At 42.7% G+C, this 16221-nt stretch overlaps 2 protein-coding genes across 7 annotated transcripts in view; one reads left to right on the forward strand and one right to left on the reverse strand.

Moving 5' to 3' along the window:
* ELMOD1 (ELMO domain containing 1) overlaps nt 1-1378 on the forward strand; it is a 44847-nt gene extending 43469 nt beyond the window's left edge. For all 6 annotated transcript variants that reach the window (XM_033146224.1, XM_033146230.1, XM_033146225.1 and 3 more), the window contains one exon: nt 732-1378. In XM_033146224.1, coding sequence (XP_033002115.1) covers nt 732-904 — 173 coding nt within the window. In that variant the 3' untranslated portion in view covers nt 905-1378. The remainder of the gene's footprint in view (nt 1-731) is intronic.
* Nucleotides 1379-8986: 7608 nt separating this feature from the next.
* SLN (sarcolipin) lies at nt 8987-11749 on the reverse strand. Its single transcript, XM_033146231.1, has 2 exons — nt 11686-11749; nt 8987-9522 (listed from the first exon to the last, which is right to left on the reverse strand). Exon 2 carries the CDS (start codon nt 9489-9491, stop codon nt 9396-9398), a length of 96 nt encoding a protein of 31 aa, XP_033002122.1. The 5' UTR covers nt 9492-9522; nt 11686-11749; the 3' UTR covers nt 8987-9395.
* Nucleotides 11750-16221: the final 4472 nt, after the last annotated feature.

Below are 16221 nucleotides of genomic sequence, written 5' to 3' on the forward strand. Positions count from 1 at the left end.
CTGTGTTTTAAACTCCACAAGTTCAAAAAGCACGGTGGGGATTTTGCAAGAAAAGCAGTTTAGGATACTGCTGTGGATTTTGCCAGTTGGGTTTTCTTTTAAGCTTTTCTTGTGCTATTGGAGAGGGCACTATTTGCGGACAGCTTTTGATTGCAAGCTCTATACTTGGGAATTTATTTTGAAAATCGCAAGGAACCATATTTTCACTAAACATTGGGATCTGGTGGAAGGTAGAAGAGACCAGCCTTGAGTGGAGATGGGCTCGTCTTTCACTGGAGTTATTTTAGCCAAGCTGTTAGGGATGTTGGAGCTGCCTTGTGCTTTGCATGCCCCTCGCCGAGAAACGTTATTGAAGTTTCTAAATGTCTTTAAATTTTGATAATTTTTATAGTTTTTTGCTTTTTCGTAAACCGCTCGAGCTTTGTAAACTGCACTCGAGCGGCTTATAAATTTTTACGAAATAAATAAGGAAGCAGGAGCCAAAAGGTAAGGAAGACAGGACAGGACCAACCATAGGCTGGCCTAGAAATTGGGACTGAAGAAGAGTTCAAAGGCAGATAGTATCAAATGATGCAGTGGGCAGAAAATGAATGGGGACCCTGTGAGATGAATGGGGCTGTGAAACCAAGAGGAGTCAGGAGTGGGGACTGTGGTAGGAGAAGCTAGGAAAAGGGAGGCTGGGTTTGCTCTGCTTTCCAACCGTTTGACTCAGGTATCCTTTGCTCTCTTAGGCTATCTGATGCACGAATTCCATAAATTCTGGATTGAGGAGGACCCCCTGGACATCATGGAGTTCAACCGCGTGCGAGAGAAGTTCCACAAGCGCATTCTCAAGCAGCTCCAGAATCCAAATATGGCCCTCTGCCCTCACTTCGCTGCCTCAGAAAGCCTGATCAACCTGTAGCCGTGAAACTTGGTTTGGTTTTTTGAAAACACTGCCTCATTCTTGTGTTATGCCACCATCCTAGAGATAAAATCGCTAATGTATTGAATGACCATAGCGATGGTATGCATGCTTCTTGGTGCAGTATTCATCTCTCTCGCGCGCTCTCTTTTTCCAGCCAACTCCTCATACTGCTTCTTCTGGGGGGGGGGGGTTGTCATAAAGATGGGAGAGCTCATATTGCGGCATTTTGCAGTGTTAAGACATTATGAATTGATGTCCTGTATGAAGAAGTTTGCTTTTTCCCCTGGGTTTTTTTTTAGACTTCCCCCACCATTCTCCTTGTGCCACCCCATAATTCAGCATTTAATTAAAAGAACGGCATTTCTCTAGCTGTTGGGGGTGTTTTGTATATGTGGAATATTTGAGTTGAAAATTTGTATTTGTGGACTGCTTTTGTTCTCTGATAGCTAAGAACGTGTGTTTTTTTTAATTTAAAAAAAAAAAACACAGTATGATGCAGCTAAAGGGGGGTGGGTAATTTTAAAGGTCCCATTCCCAGTGAAATCAGTGAGGCTGAAAAGCACTTAACTTCAGCTGAATTGTGTCCTGTTTTTGTACAATATTTAGAAGGCAGTGTATGTGACTTGCACCTCATGCCAACATAGTACATTAAAGGCGAAGACTTTCTCTCTCTCCAAGCAACCATGCATGTTTCATGCAGTTTTTAAAAAAAATAAAGTTTATGATTGAAATGTGGAAATACAGTTGGCATACACAGGACATGGGATGAAGCTAAGCTGACGTTCCGGGAACCTGTGTGTTGAGCAAGTTTGAGAACACTGACCACATTTTGATAGCAAAGACCAAAAATAAATAAATACACCAATTATTATATGAGTATCCAAGGGGGGTTTGTTTTCTCACAAGTTTGCATTAGCCTACAGTTCAGCCTACTCCTGTTAACATGGCCAAATTGAAATAGCACTGCTTTGAAAACGCAGAGCTAATAACATGCATTTCTAGGTGACAGAATGTGACACAAATTGATCGTGTGTGTGCTTGAGTGCTTTAGGGGGGACCAAAACATACACACACAAACAAAAACCCTGTATTTTCTTCATTGTTGAAGTATTGAATTTTAGGCCGAGAGGAATAAATTAACAAAGAGGCATCGAAGAAAACAAAGTAACTGGTGGTTAAGCATTGGACAAAGCAACTTAAAAACAAAAAAGCAAAATGCACTTTCTGTATGGAACATTCTCATGTCAACCCTGTTAGAACGGTTTGTTAATGTACATATGTATACAACATTTGGTTTGGGTGGGGAGCGGGGCCTGCAGAGGAGCATTCCCTATCGGATTGTGACCAGCACCTCTGACACCATGTGTAGCCTGTATCAAATTGTATTTACCATGGCACTTCATACCCATGGTAGCTTTTTACCTTCTGAAGTTTAGTATTCCGGGTAGTTTGTGAAGTTGCTTGCCTAGCAAGATTAAATTTGAGGTATTGCCTAATTATTTGTGGATTATATGAATAAATTGCGTCACTCCAAACAGGAAGCTCTCTTGCGTATGTGGTTTATTCCTCAAGTACCTCAGTGATATGTTTTTATTGCCCAGGTGCATTCATGAAAGGTGTTGGGTGGGGGTGGGGGGGGCAGAATGAAGCACAGTAATTCAGCTATGCTTTCTCTGAAGAAGCAATAGGTATATTTCCCCCTAATAGTGAGGTAGCATCTCGGCTTGCACCACCCATCACATTTTGGGTGACTACTTTAATTGGCTTTACTCAAGAGCTTTTGTGAAGTCTCTGGATTCTCACTCATTCCAGGTTTTAGCTGTCCACCTAAAAGTAGGGTGGGAACGTGACAAATGGTGAGGTTGAAAGCACCTGTGATTATAAAGGTGCACATCTGAGTGTCTGGATCGACTGACGCACCCTATTGCAATAAACACTATTTGCCACAGAATCGTGTAAAACGCCAAGCTCGGAAATGTGTTGACAGTGCTTGGTTTAAGTTTTTCAGGGAGAAGGGACGTCAGTGCCTCGTATAGCTGTTTGGCTTTTTCTGTTCACTAGCAGAAGCATTGCAGCTGCAACATCAAATGCAGACACACTTATGGCTTACTGTGTAAACTGCCCCAGTCCCTCCCCCCCCTTTTTTTAACAAGTTGCCTTCTGACTAATCATCCCAAAATGTAATTTGGAACTAGATTTGGGTCAGAATGTTCAGTGGGAATTTGTACTAATGAGGCCCAGGGGCTATTATTCGTAATGCTTGCTGAGGCTTTTGACTATCTCTTTGCCACTTGTGCCTAATAAAATAGCATGAATTATTTAAAAACAGGCGCTGTTTTGTTGGAAACAGTCCCGACGTCAATGAATTATTCATTTTCCTTTCACCCTTCTCCCAACAGGTATGTGACAGCTTAGATTTCACACAAGGTCTGCAAAATGCAGTGTTATTCCAACAATAGAACACTGTTGTATTCCACTGTTAGAATAATTCTACATTGCCATGCTGCAACGTAGAATCGTAGACTTTCCTGCAACATAGAATTATAAGGTTGGAAGGGACTGCGAGGATCGTTAGTCCAACCTCCTGCAATGCAGGAAACTTTTGCGCAACATGGGGCTGAAACCCACAGCCATGTGATTGAGTCTCATGCCCTAATGGCTATCCCAGCTGACATGCTGTACCACTATCATTTAGGACAGAATTTCCATCTGTTCATGGGCTGAATGCATCGTTTAGTTACCTACATGTGATTTGAGGAACCAAACACATATGCTCATCATCCTCATCAAAGCCCCATCTGTCCATGCCCTCAGGGCTGGCTTAAGGCTACCTGAGGTAAAGGATAAGATCAGGCATAGGCAAACTCTGGCCCTCCAGATGTTTGGGACTACAGTTCCCATCATCCCTGACCACTGGTCCTGTTAGGGGTGATTGGAATTGTAATCCCAAACATCTGGAGGGCTGGAGTTCTGCCTATGCCTGGATAAGATTCCATGTACCCAAACTGACCAGGGCTGCCATTTTGAGTCTTACCACACCACCAGTGATGAGACAGCGTCCACCATGCTTGAAGGCGTGTCCTAGTTTAAGGGGTGAGGGCAGACGGTAAAGGGGGCCCACCACTCTGCCTTCCACTCCCTATCCCTTAGCATCCACGATCTGAGGCAGACAACCCACTTTAGCTAAAGGTAGGACTGGGCTTGCCTGTCCGCACATTCTGCTGTGAGGCAAGTGGTGATGAGAGGCCATTTTGTTTCTGGCACCCTGTCCGTGGAGTGTGCTCCCCAGGGAAGTTCTATATAGCTATACATGTCTGGTGCTCAGCAAAAATCTTTAGGATGGAGAAAGAGGCATGAGAGGGGGAAGAAGGAGAAACGGAAATGGGAGGTTGTGCTCAACAGGTGCATTGCTGCGAGAGAAGACAGGCTGTGGGTAGAAGCTTTTACTGCCCAACCTACCCTTCCTGCCAGGCCTCTCCCTTTCCCAGCACTACACAGGGTCGAATCCTGCTGCTTACTAACTGGTAAGCAGAAGTCTCAAAGCTGTGTGCTTTGTGCTTCACAAATTGCTTCCATATGTGCGGGGAAGATACTCACGAAGGATCAGCACTGCAGGATCAAACCTGCCTCTTTGATTTTGGGGGGGTTGGCAAAAGGATGTGCAGTGCCTCTTCCTTCCCCTCCTCTGCTCTCAACCTTATGTTGAAAATAAGGTTTCAAAAATCCTTAGCCCTAATCCTCATCCAGGTGGGGCAAATCAGGAGACCTGTGCACCAACCTAGTGAATATAATCTTATCCTCTTACACTTTCCCCGCTCAATCTTTCTGCATCTTTCTCCAATCTCAAAAATGCTGGCTGTTTTCGATCATTCAGCTTGAACCATAATCGTCAACTCAAGCATCACTTGTTCTGAGATTCTGTAATATTTGAATTGGTGTTAAGGCAGGCCATTGTCAACCCAAGGATGCTAATGTGTTTGACAGCTCTTTGCCCCCCCCCAAAAAAAATGCCCCTTTACTAAGGCTGACAAGAGGCAGAATGCACAGGCCCCAATGGATCCGCTGTGGGAAAACACTTGAAGAGTAGTAGCCTGAGGCAAAAGCTTGGTAGATTTGAGTAAAAGTCCTTTTAAGGAAGTGTGAAAGCTCCTGGCTATCTGGGTCAATCATGAGTCCTCTTGACACCCCTGAACTTTCAGGCTGTTTTTGAGCTCCCAGTTTCAAGTTCTTTTAAAATAGGCAGGAGCAACAGGCATGAGAGAATGGAAAATGGGATGCTCTGTGAATGTGATCCCAGGGAAATGAATATTATATACAGTACAACTTTTTCAACTGATGGGTGTAGTGATTATGTTCCACTCCGAAAAGCTGTGGGTTTCTTTCCAAAAGAGGGCATGAAAGAAACTTCGTCTGAAGCGGGATGATGGCTATTACTCAAAAGTCTGCGTAGATGTAGACAAAAGTATTGTTTTACCATTCAATGCCTTGTGAGCAGCAATGGATGACTATGCACCACAGGCTTGTGAGGAAAAAGTGGAAGAGAAAAAAACATGTATGCTGCCCTGAGCTTCTTAGAGGAGCACATATAGAACAATAATAAAATAAAACAAATGTGACCTGTAGGGATGGGGGAGGAATTTCACTTGGTTCACATTTAAAGGTGAATCTATCAAATCCACACTTTCTGAAACTATGAGAACTGAAGCACAAGCTTTGAAATGTGTATTCATGTGTGACCTGTTCCTTTTTCTTCCCATACAAGAAGGACACGTCTCTGCAGCTGCCACAGCAAACATGCAGCTCAGGAGCACAGCATCTGCTTTGCATGTGTTCAATCTCTGAAGCGCTAGGAGAGACTCTTGTCTGAAAATCTTGGAGAGCCACTGCCATTTAGAGTACTGAGGTAAATGAACTAGTGGCTCATCTTAGTATAGGCAGATTCCTGTGCTTCTACATTATTAAGCATTATGTCAGCGCAGTGAAAATGAATGCCTTTTAAATAAGCATACCCCCGCCATGCAAAATGTTTGTAGCTTGGAAGTCCTAAAGATATATATATATTTTAAAAGCTTGAATATTTAAGTTTCAGGATAAGAGCTGACTAGCTAGTACAACTGTGCTAAATGACTTTGGAAAGCATACAGTTCCACCCCGTCCTCTGCCCCCATTCCTACAAGCTAAACTGAAAATAAGCCCTGGGCAAAGAAGACGACCCATCTCAGCTGTAGAAGTGAGGAATGATTTAGTGAGCCTTTTGAGGGCGACATTCTGAAAGTGTCAACATTTATCAGACTTCAACTCCTATTCTGTGCTACATCTGGGCAAGAACTAAGGCTTTATAAAGGTCCTTCTGACCTTTTCCTTATTTAGCATTTTAGAAAAATTATGTGGCCTTTGGGGCATCACCAAACAAAGCTATACAGACATGTTTCCCCTTGACCTCCATGGTTCTTTTAATGCTTCTTTTGTTGTCCTAAGGAATGTAGATTGGCATGCTGTTGTTGTTGTTGCTGTTGTTGATGACATGCCCTTTGTGAATGTTGTGCTTGGTCCTGAAAAAAAAAAATATAACTTGGTTGCTAAAAGGCCTGTCATGATGGAGGTGTGTGATATAGATAAGGCCTGAGGGAATGTCAGTCAATTAAGGCCACATCTGCATCATATATTTAAAGCGCTATTAACAGCCATGGCTTCCCACAAAGCATTCTGGGAGCTGTAATTTGTGAAGGGTGCTGAGAGTTGTTAGGAGAGAGGAGGGATTGATTGCGAAACCCCTCTAGAAACTGTCGCTCTGTGAAGGGAATAGCTGTGGAGGCTCTCAAGCAGTTCCTTGAATACATTTTAACGCCAGGGGGAGGCTTCATAATATCAGATGAAGACACACACGCACACTTATGTGAGACGGGCACGGCATGTGAAATATAAGACTCTTCCAGCCTATGGAAACAGATGATTAGCCGTTCTCGGGAGGTGGCTGCATGATTCAGAGGCCACTGTTGACACGCAACCGAATTGTGAGAATTAGTGAAAGTGTGGGCAGTTTCTCCTGATAGGCGAGTCCAGTGCCAAGGTTATGACCTCTCACTTAGCACAGGCCAAGTTCTCTTCTGGGACAGGGTTCTTAGGTTACCTCACAACTCTGCTCCTTCCAACACTGGTAGGGCAACATGAGACACATGGGAGCATGAAAGTGAAGTAAAGACTAACACTGTGCCTTCTCTACTGAAGAGAAAGGGTAGTATGTGGAAGAGCTGCAGAGGTGGTTCCAAACTGGCCTTGCATTTCCACAGTAATCCAAGAAAGATGCAGGGCCAGTAAGGTGAGGGTATCCAGCAAGGTGCCCTCCATTTGAGGACTGCCCTTCTCATCATTTCTGACCTTTTGCCATGTTGGTTGGGGCTAATGAGAGCTGTAGCTGAACAACTTCTGGAGGTTATAAGACTGAGGAAGCCTGTCTTAAATCTTAATGCTTCAGATGAGAAGAGATTATAGATGAGGCTTGCATAAGAAGCTGCCTTCTACCATTGGTCATTCAAACTACAAGAAATGAGATCCCAACCAAACAGATGGAAGACCTTTTTGACAGTAAGAACTGTTTGACAGTGGAACATACTCCCATGAGAGGTGGTGGACTCTCCTTCATGGGAGGTTTTTAAGCAAAGTTTATGCTCTAGCTGAGATTCCTGCATTGCAAGAACAGTAGATGACCCTTGGGGTCCCTTCCAACTCTACTGTTCTATGATTCTATGACAGGCAGTGGCTCTCCAGGGTTGCAGTGGGGGGTCTCTCCCAACCCTACTAGGCATAGCTGTCAACTTTTCCCTTTTCTTGCAAGGAATCCTATTCGGAATAAGGGAATTTCCCTTTTTTATTAAAAAAAAAAGGGGGGGAGTTGACAGCTATGCTACTAGGAGATGCTGGTGATTGACCCTAGGACCTTTTCCATGTAAAGCATGGGCTCAATCACTCAGCCACGACCCTTGACCTTAAAGCCCTTTCCAAATAGCTATCTGAAAAGGTATTCAGTACAGAATAAGAGAAGGGTTGTTATAACCAGGGGTGGCCAACTTCCAAGAGACTGGGATCTACTCACAGAGTTAAAAACTGGCAGTGATCTACCCCCTTTTGGGGGGTTCAGGTCACAATTGTTGAGCTTTTTTTTAGGAAGGAGGAAGGCCCATTTTCGGGGGTGAGGGGTTTCAGGTCAAATTTGTTGAGTTTTTTCAGGGATGAGGCAAAATGTTGAGGTTTTTTTTAGGGAAGCCACAGTTGTTCAGCTTCTTTGGGGGGAGCCAATGATCTACCAGTGATCTACCGCAGATGTCCAGTGATCTACCGGTAGATCACGATCTACCTGTTGGACATGCCTGTTATAAACCAAGTGCCATTCTAATTACAGGATGGCATTGCAGAGAGGGCTATCGTTGGCTAGCTCAGGTTGCAATCATAAGAACATAGGAGAGCTTAGGAGGAACATAATAAGCTGCCTTATGCTGAGTCAGACCATTGGTCCATCTGTGGATCATTGTAATGTCTACACTGACTTGCAGCGACTCTTCAGAGTTTCAGGCAGAGGTTTTCCCCAGCTTTACCTGGAGAAACCAGAGATTGAAACTATGACCTTCCGTGTACAAGACAGATGCTCTACCACTAAGCTACAGCCCCCCCCCCATAATTATATACCCCCTCATCTAGAAGTAAGTACCATTGAACTAAATGGAGCCTACATCATAGACAGCTATAGAATTTCACAGTTAGTGTTTAATTAAATATATATATTTAGACTGAAGTGACCTGGGACTGGTGTACATCAAGAAAAGTTCTCTCTCTCTCTCTCCATTAGTACTTCTGGTGTCTTCAGGAAGGGCCTTTCTCTAGCTTCCATTTCCCAGATTCCACAGCGCATCTACAAAGCGTAGGAGCAGGGTCTTCTTAGGAGTGGCACCTTGCATGCTATTTTGTGACAATTTGGCCGACCTAATAAAAGTATTGCCCTAATGTGGCTTTAAATCCACCCCACCCGCCCTTATGAGCCAACATATTTGTCTTTTGAAGAAAATTAATGAGAAGGGGGGAAAAGCATCCTACTTAGTTCTTTATTCAAATGACAGCAACAGAGGATGGATGAAGCTATGTAGTCACATTTCAGCTACGTAAATCAAACAAGAGGGAGTCAGGAAACAGACAGACACAGACTTGAAAGGTGCTTGTAGTCACCATAATGGCTCCATGCGTTGATTGCGAAGGACAAGGATATGTCAATGTTTTCAATGCTTTGTAGCTAGCTTACATATTTGCATCATCCTAGGTCAATTTGAATATTTGGGCAGATATAGGCAAGAGGTATTTTAGAGTATTGTTTTTTTTAAAAATTGATACACAGACAAAGAGCAAGCATAGGACTGCTCCTGTATAGTAGAATTTGCATTCTTTTTCCGAATGTATCGGTGGATCCCTCACTCACTCCCAAGGGATAGGAGGGAGTCTTTCAGTCTTGGTATGACTTCACCAGAAGCCACATGAGGAGAACTGTGATCAGTACAATCATGAAGTTGAGGAAGAGCTCTTGTGCGGACCGTTCCATGGTTACGAAGAGACGAGGGAAGATCTGAGGCCTGTGGGGGGAAACACCGAAGGTCAGCTTTCGTTTCACGTTGTCCTTGAGATCAACCTTGTCCTCTCCTAAAGAACAAGGAAAGAAGCCCAACAAAACAAGACGTGTGGAAATCGGAAAGCTGGTCCAACACTATTTATACCGCTGTAAGTAAATGTTATTTCAATTGCTAACCTTTAGAGCGAGTAAGAGATTTAAAAAAAATAAAAAAATAGCAGGAGGTATCTCTAACAGCTTATCGCCTTCTTCAATTTCTGCTGTGAAACAGGCTCTATTCCCCACGTCGCCAAATATATATACACAAGCACACACACACACACACACACACACACACACTGGAATCCTGAGCATCTCATTTGGATTTGTGATCCTTTTTCTTATGATAGATAACAATGCCTTTATTTGTGGTTTTGTAAAGGGGAATGTCATTGGTAACTGCACTTGGAGGGGAATGTAATGATTAAAATCCTAATATGTATTATTTTAAAAAGAAAAACCATTATTTCACTCCTTTGAGGGAATGGGATGGCTGGGGACTGTCAGATTTTACTAGGCTCCAGTTCTCATCCTCTCCAGCTAGCATGACCAATGGTCAGGGATGATGGGAACATCTGGTTGCCCATTGTTTTTCATCTCTTAGTCATTTTTCTTAGCAAAGTGGCTAACCCGCATGGAGGTTAGTTGTCTTCACATTGATTGGTACAAACCACAGTTCCTGTTAGCTTTTCTACATCTTTGGCAATGCTTTGGTCCATACATCTTTGAAAAGTCCTATTCTTCTTCTGTGCGTAGTTACAAAATGCTGAATTTTGCTTAAGAGGCTGCACTACCAGTTTCCAAAAAAAATTGTAAGCAGCAAAATTTCCATTTAGTTAACCACAGCCAGTCTGGGTCTTCATGTCTTTTATTTAATTTTTCAAGTTCTCTGGGTAAGTCATGGATAAAGAAATTTACCATCAATCCTGTGCCTTTTTTTAGTGAAAGTAATGGTGCAATCCTATGCTTTTTTTATTCAAAAGTAAGTCCCAATGATTACATCCTTAATTCCACTGAGTAGAAGCAGACTTAATACCAACCATGTGTGCATAGAATTGAAAATTGAAAGCAATAATACCATCAAACATTACTTTGGTAGTCTAGGCATTATAAAATAATAATAATAATAATAATAATAATAATAATAATAATAATAATAATAATTTATACCCCATCTGGCTGGGTTTCATATAACCTAATAGTATTATTTTTAAAATACATTAACAATAATAAACATTTAAATAGTGCATTTTTAAGAGGAAGTGCTTCATGTAGATTTTCTCAGTAATTCTTACAAACACCCCTGTAAGGTATGCCACCATGCTATTTCCTCTGTTTTGCAGATGAAAAGCTCAGGCTAAGAAATAGTGACTTAAAGCTGTGGTTCACCGCTGAGCTGAGATTTGGTTCAGACTTTCAGACCACAGCTTATTTCTCAACCATTATGTTAAAACAGTCTTGTGCAGTGTCAGATCAGCATAGAATCATCAAATCAAAGAATCATAGAATTGTAGAGTTGGAAGGAACCTAAGGGTCATCTAGTCCAACCCCCTGCAATGCAAGAATCTCAGCATGTGCCACCTTGTCCAATTTGAAACCGTACTTGACTTTGCTTATCTTTGAAAATGATCTTGCAAATGCTACCTTGCCTTCCGTTCTATCAGCCCTTAGGTCAAATCTGCCATGACTATTGGATTCAATCCTAATAAGCGGCTCTGATCAATTCATTTCTCATTGGTCTCAGTTCCTGGTCTGTAAAATAGGGATAATAGCAATTTGTCTCACAAGTGTAGAAAGAGAATAAATGAGACAAACAATATAAAGCTGTTGGTGCAGTAAAATTGTAGTCCTGCCCATAGAAAAGGAACAGATGTACCCTGATAAAATAAATGCTAATGATTGCAGCCAACAAGCATTATATATTATCATATTTAAAATAAAATAAAAACCTAGGGAAACTTCAGTGTTACACACTGTTAGAACCAGGAAGGATTGAGACATTTTCTGCATAAACACAAGATGCTTTAAATGTCAGACTTTTCTCAAACTTTGGGTGTTTAAGTTTTCTATCATCTTTGAAGATAGAAGGAAGATCTATGCATATAAAATAGAACATCTCTTGGTCTACCTGAAGAGGATTGATGGAGCACAGAGCTTCAGCCTGTGGTACCCAGTGCTTCCTCAGCTTCTCTTCATCTCCCAGTGCAGTCTGGATTCCCAGTTCCTCAGCTGGGACTAAAGTAGCCAGAGGAAGGAGACCAGCAAGGGAATTGGCAACAAAAACAATGACGTTGCCAGCTGCATATTTAAGAGAGGTTGGGCTGATGAGAGGAATTTTGCTCAGGCTATTTATGCATGGAGCGAGAGAGGAGGGGTATGTATTGATTTACACATTACCTTTGGATTCTTTCCTGAAGTTGGTTGTAAGAATGCCCAGGAATACTTAACAGAGGAGGGGGGCTTCTATGTTTTTTTTTAAGGCAATTCTGCTTCAAAGCCAATGGATCATCCACAAAGAGAGAGGGGTCCACAATTGCCAGGAATGTTCTGTGTTCTTCTTGATCAAGGCAAGACTTTGCTCAGCCTTTTGAGTGGATTCCAGATTCTCCTTAGTTTACTTGATAAGCGCAGCCACCTGTTGCTGTCTTAAATCCTGATTATAGCAGCCTCTTTGACTTATCGTGTTCCTATATGTTTAACCAAAGATAGAACAGTGGGAGCAAAATAGCTCTTGAGTGCCCAGTCTTAAGTAACAAAGTACTGGTGTCAAATTCAGAGAAAGGTGTTCCGATTTAAAGTATTCTGAACATGTGTGTCTTGATTTGCTATGTGTATTATTTTGTGTATTGGTTAATAGTATTTTGATGCTCTCCCCCTGACTGCATGCTTGCTTGCTTGCTTGCTTGCTAGCTAGCTTGTTTATTTCTTTAAATGTTTTTAGAGTGTTGTCGGTGCCTAATGTTTTGTAGAGTCCAAGAGGACTGGTCTCTAATGCCTGGAGCTTATGTTAGCCCATTTTATTTTGTTTCATTGAGAAAAACCGGTTTGCATTAAATGTGGGAAATGTTTTTTCACTTTTTAAAATGGAAGGTGCTTCCATACTTAACTTCACCTTGAAGCTTAGAGAAAAACAGCTAGCACAGGACCAGTTAGGACACCAACATGTGCATAAATGCCGGGTCATAGAATCATAGAATTCTATAGCTGGAAGGGACTCTGAGGATCATTTTGTCCAACCCCCGGCAACGCAGGAATATGCAGCTGTCCCATAAGGGATGGAATCTGCAACCTTGGCGTTACCAGCACCACACTCAAACCATCTGAGCTATCCATAAAGCATGTCATGCATTGGTTAAATGGGCCAAAGTGTGACTGAAATAGGGCAATTGAAAAATCCTTAGACAGTATGACCTGTGCTCTATGGATGCTCTCCTAGCATGTCAGCTTGATGTAGCTGCGGAGTCGTCATGCGACAAAAAGGCAGCAAGGAGATCCTAAAAGGCAGCACATTCAGATTTCTAATCTTAAACTGAAAGCCCCACATTGTGTCAAGGGAAAATGCACTCTTCCTCCCTTTGCCTCCATCTGTCGGGGGGGGGGGGATGAGGACCCAAGGCTATGCACATATACACGCATCATCAGCTTGAAACACAGTGTGGTTGTTTCCCGCCTCTCCCCTGTGCTGCGTTTCAAGTCACACTGCTGTACAGACCGGAGAGAGGGCAACGGTTGTCTGAAATGAGCACACCTCAGCTCAAGTGCAGCTTTTTGTTTTCAAATCGGATGGAAGCTGGTTCGAGAGAAAGTGCATCATCAGGTGTATTTCTCAAGCAGCTGCAAGATACTGGTGGATTGTGGCTGGCGTCTTGTGTACTCGGCTTCAAATTCCAGTGGTGGGAGTGTGCCAGAGCTGGATTAAACGGTCATGTGTACACACAGCTCGAGAGGCTTTCTCAGCCTGGGAGAGGAAGAGCCATGTTCAGGGAAGGTGTTGGGGGGTCATGGGAGGGAACTGAGGGGAGTTGGAATAGCAGCGGGTGCAGGCATGCTATGGAGAGAGGAGGCAAGTTGATTAAACAAGAAGGTGATTGAGGAAGTCATCAAAGTAGGCTTTGATCTCAGTCCATTTGAAATGCAATGACCACGTTCAGATTCCTCCAACGTAACCCCATGCATGTCTGCACAGAAGTGAGTTTTGCCGAGTCTCCAACATAAAATATCAGGCATCATGTTGGGCAGGCGCAAAAACCCATCACTGGTGCCTTCATCTGCTTTCTTTGATTCCACCTTACATACTTCTCTCGGATAAGGCTATCAGTGTCAGAGGCGGTACATCTCTGAGTATTAGGTGCTGGGAAGCACAAATAGGAAAAGGCTGCTGTGCTCATGTCCTGCCTGCAGATTTCCCCTGGGCATCTGGTTGGCCACTGTGAGAACTAGATACTGGACTAGAGGGGCCTTTGGTCTGATCCTACATTATTCTACCCTTTGTGGATCTTTGCTTCCCATTTCTATACAAATCCAAATCCTTTAATCTTTAAAAAAAAATGTCCGTCCCAAGTTCCTTCTTCATCCCTTACATATTCAGACTTGAGGCCCTGGTCTATATTTAACGTCCCTGTGTTTGTGACAAATTCCTCTTCAGTAATGCACCAAGCAGCATGTAGTCTTCCCATATAATTTTACATAATGGGACTGCAATTTCTCATAATGCTGTTCCGCAGAGGAGACTCAATCCAAGAAGGCTGATTTCAAAAAGCTTAAGGAACTGCTGGGTCAGAAATACTCCCGTGGTCAGAAATGCTCCAAGAGAAGGGAGTAACTCCTTTTCAAAGCTGGGAAAGCACCAGGATTTTGAAAGGAGACATGAGGACTCTAGGACCCTGTCAGAGAGCCAGTGCAGTGTAGTTGTTAAGAGCGGTAGTCTCGTAATCTGGTGAACCGAGTTCGTGTCTCCGCTCCTCCACATGCAGCTGCTGGGTGACCTTGGGCTAGTCACACTTCTTTGAAGTCTCTCAGCCTCACTCACCTCACAGAGTGTTTGTTGTGGGGGAGGAAGGGAAAGGAGAATGTTAGCTGCTTTGAGACTTCTTCCGGTAGTGATAAAGTGGGATATCAAATCCAAACTCTTCTTCTTCTTTTTCTTCTTGCACATCCTTCAGCAAACCCCAACTTGGGTTGAACGTTGGACCACCCCAGACTAGATGATCCTTAGAATCCCTTCCAATTCTACGATTCTACGATTCTATTGTTCCTTTTTTGTTATCTTCTTTGGTGGTGCATAGTTGGAAGAGCTTTAGGATAAGAGCAAAGATGACTCCAGCAGTTAAATTTCTTGAGGCAAAACTGAACACATGCATATTCCAGGTAGCAACGAAGGACGAACAAATCTGTCTGTTTTGGTTTCTCACAGTAGTTCAACTTTCGGATCTTTATTTCAGTTCTCTACATTTCTGTATCAGTTTACTTTTTAAAGAAAAAGAGAAATAGAAAGCCATCACAAAAATTCATCAGCATTTTAATGTGCATTTCTGATATCGATGATGAAAAATTAAATCCTGTCCTTTCCCTCAAAGGAGCACAAGGTGGCAATTTTGCCTAATATATCATCATCATTATCACCATCATCATTAAATTTATTATCCGCCCTTCACCAACAAGTCCCATGGCAAGTTACAGCCATTCAGCACTTAAAAAAACAATTACAACAGATTGCAATCACAGGAATAGGGTGTGCCCTGAAAACACACATCTCAGATGTCAAAGGCCAGGGAAAAGAAGTGTGTCCTCATCATTCATCAAAAGCTACATAATAGCGCAGAATTCAGAAGCACCTCTGTTGGGGAAGAAATTCCACAACTTGGCAGCAAATACACATCTTTCCCAATATGCATTTTTGTATGTTGTTTTCACTTACACACGGACTTCTATGCACACTTTCCCCTAATGCATGCATTTTTTTTGTACACATTTTTCCTTTGGAGATGTGCACTGCAAAATTTGGAGAAGTGCAAATTTCAAAGAGTTGTGTTTCAGTTTGCATATTGTTTCAGGTACCGTGACTTAGGCAGGTCTGCGTTTTAAGCTGGATTTCTCCCCAGGCCTAGTAGCAACACCAGTGAAGTGATTCGCCTGTGAGGTGCAACCTTTGTGGTATTTCCTGGCACACTTCAGCAGGTCGCTTCCTATTTAACAGGAATGGCAAAGGCATGCACACTGCTTGATCCTTGGGGAGAAGGAGCTGACTCAGCTGCCTTGAGGGAAATCAAGCTCATGGATAGTGTTTATAAAGTTAAACACTGGAGGAAGCAAAGGCGTAATATTAACAGACATCTTAGTCAACAGAAACATCAGCTGGTTTTAGGAGTAGCAATGAACTTTTCTCCCATTGGGTGAGTCAGCACCCTCCCTCCTTCATAATTTATTAAGATATTTGCAATGTAAAATTGACAGGGACATGTGACAACAATTCAAATTCTGCTGCCTTTTGTCTTCCATCCAAAACGACGCTATGCATCTTGCTGTCTGCTGTGGTGAAATTATGTAACTTACATAGTTAATTGCATAAATTACTCCGTCATTGTGTTATTCCACCCCATTCACTTCAGAGTGCAAAGGAAATGCAGGGTGGAGGGAGGCGGGCCATAATAAATTACATATTGTT

The sequence above is a fragment of the Lacerta agilis genome, chromosome 4 (genome assembly GCF_009819535.1).
Source record: "Lacerta agilis isolate rLacAgi1 chromosome 4, rLacAgi1.pri, whole genome shotgun sequence".
Classification (NCBI taxonomy): Eukaryota; Metazoa; Chordata; class Lepidosauria; order Squamata; family Lacertidae; genus Lacerta; species Lacerta agilis.

What these genes read in the sequence shown, in the direction of transcription:
- SLN (XM_033146231.1), bottom strand. Translation starts at nt 9,491, where the DNA reads ATGGAACGGTCCGCACAAGAGCTCTTCCTCAACTTCATGATTGTACTG.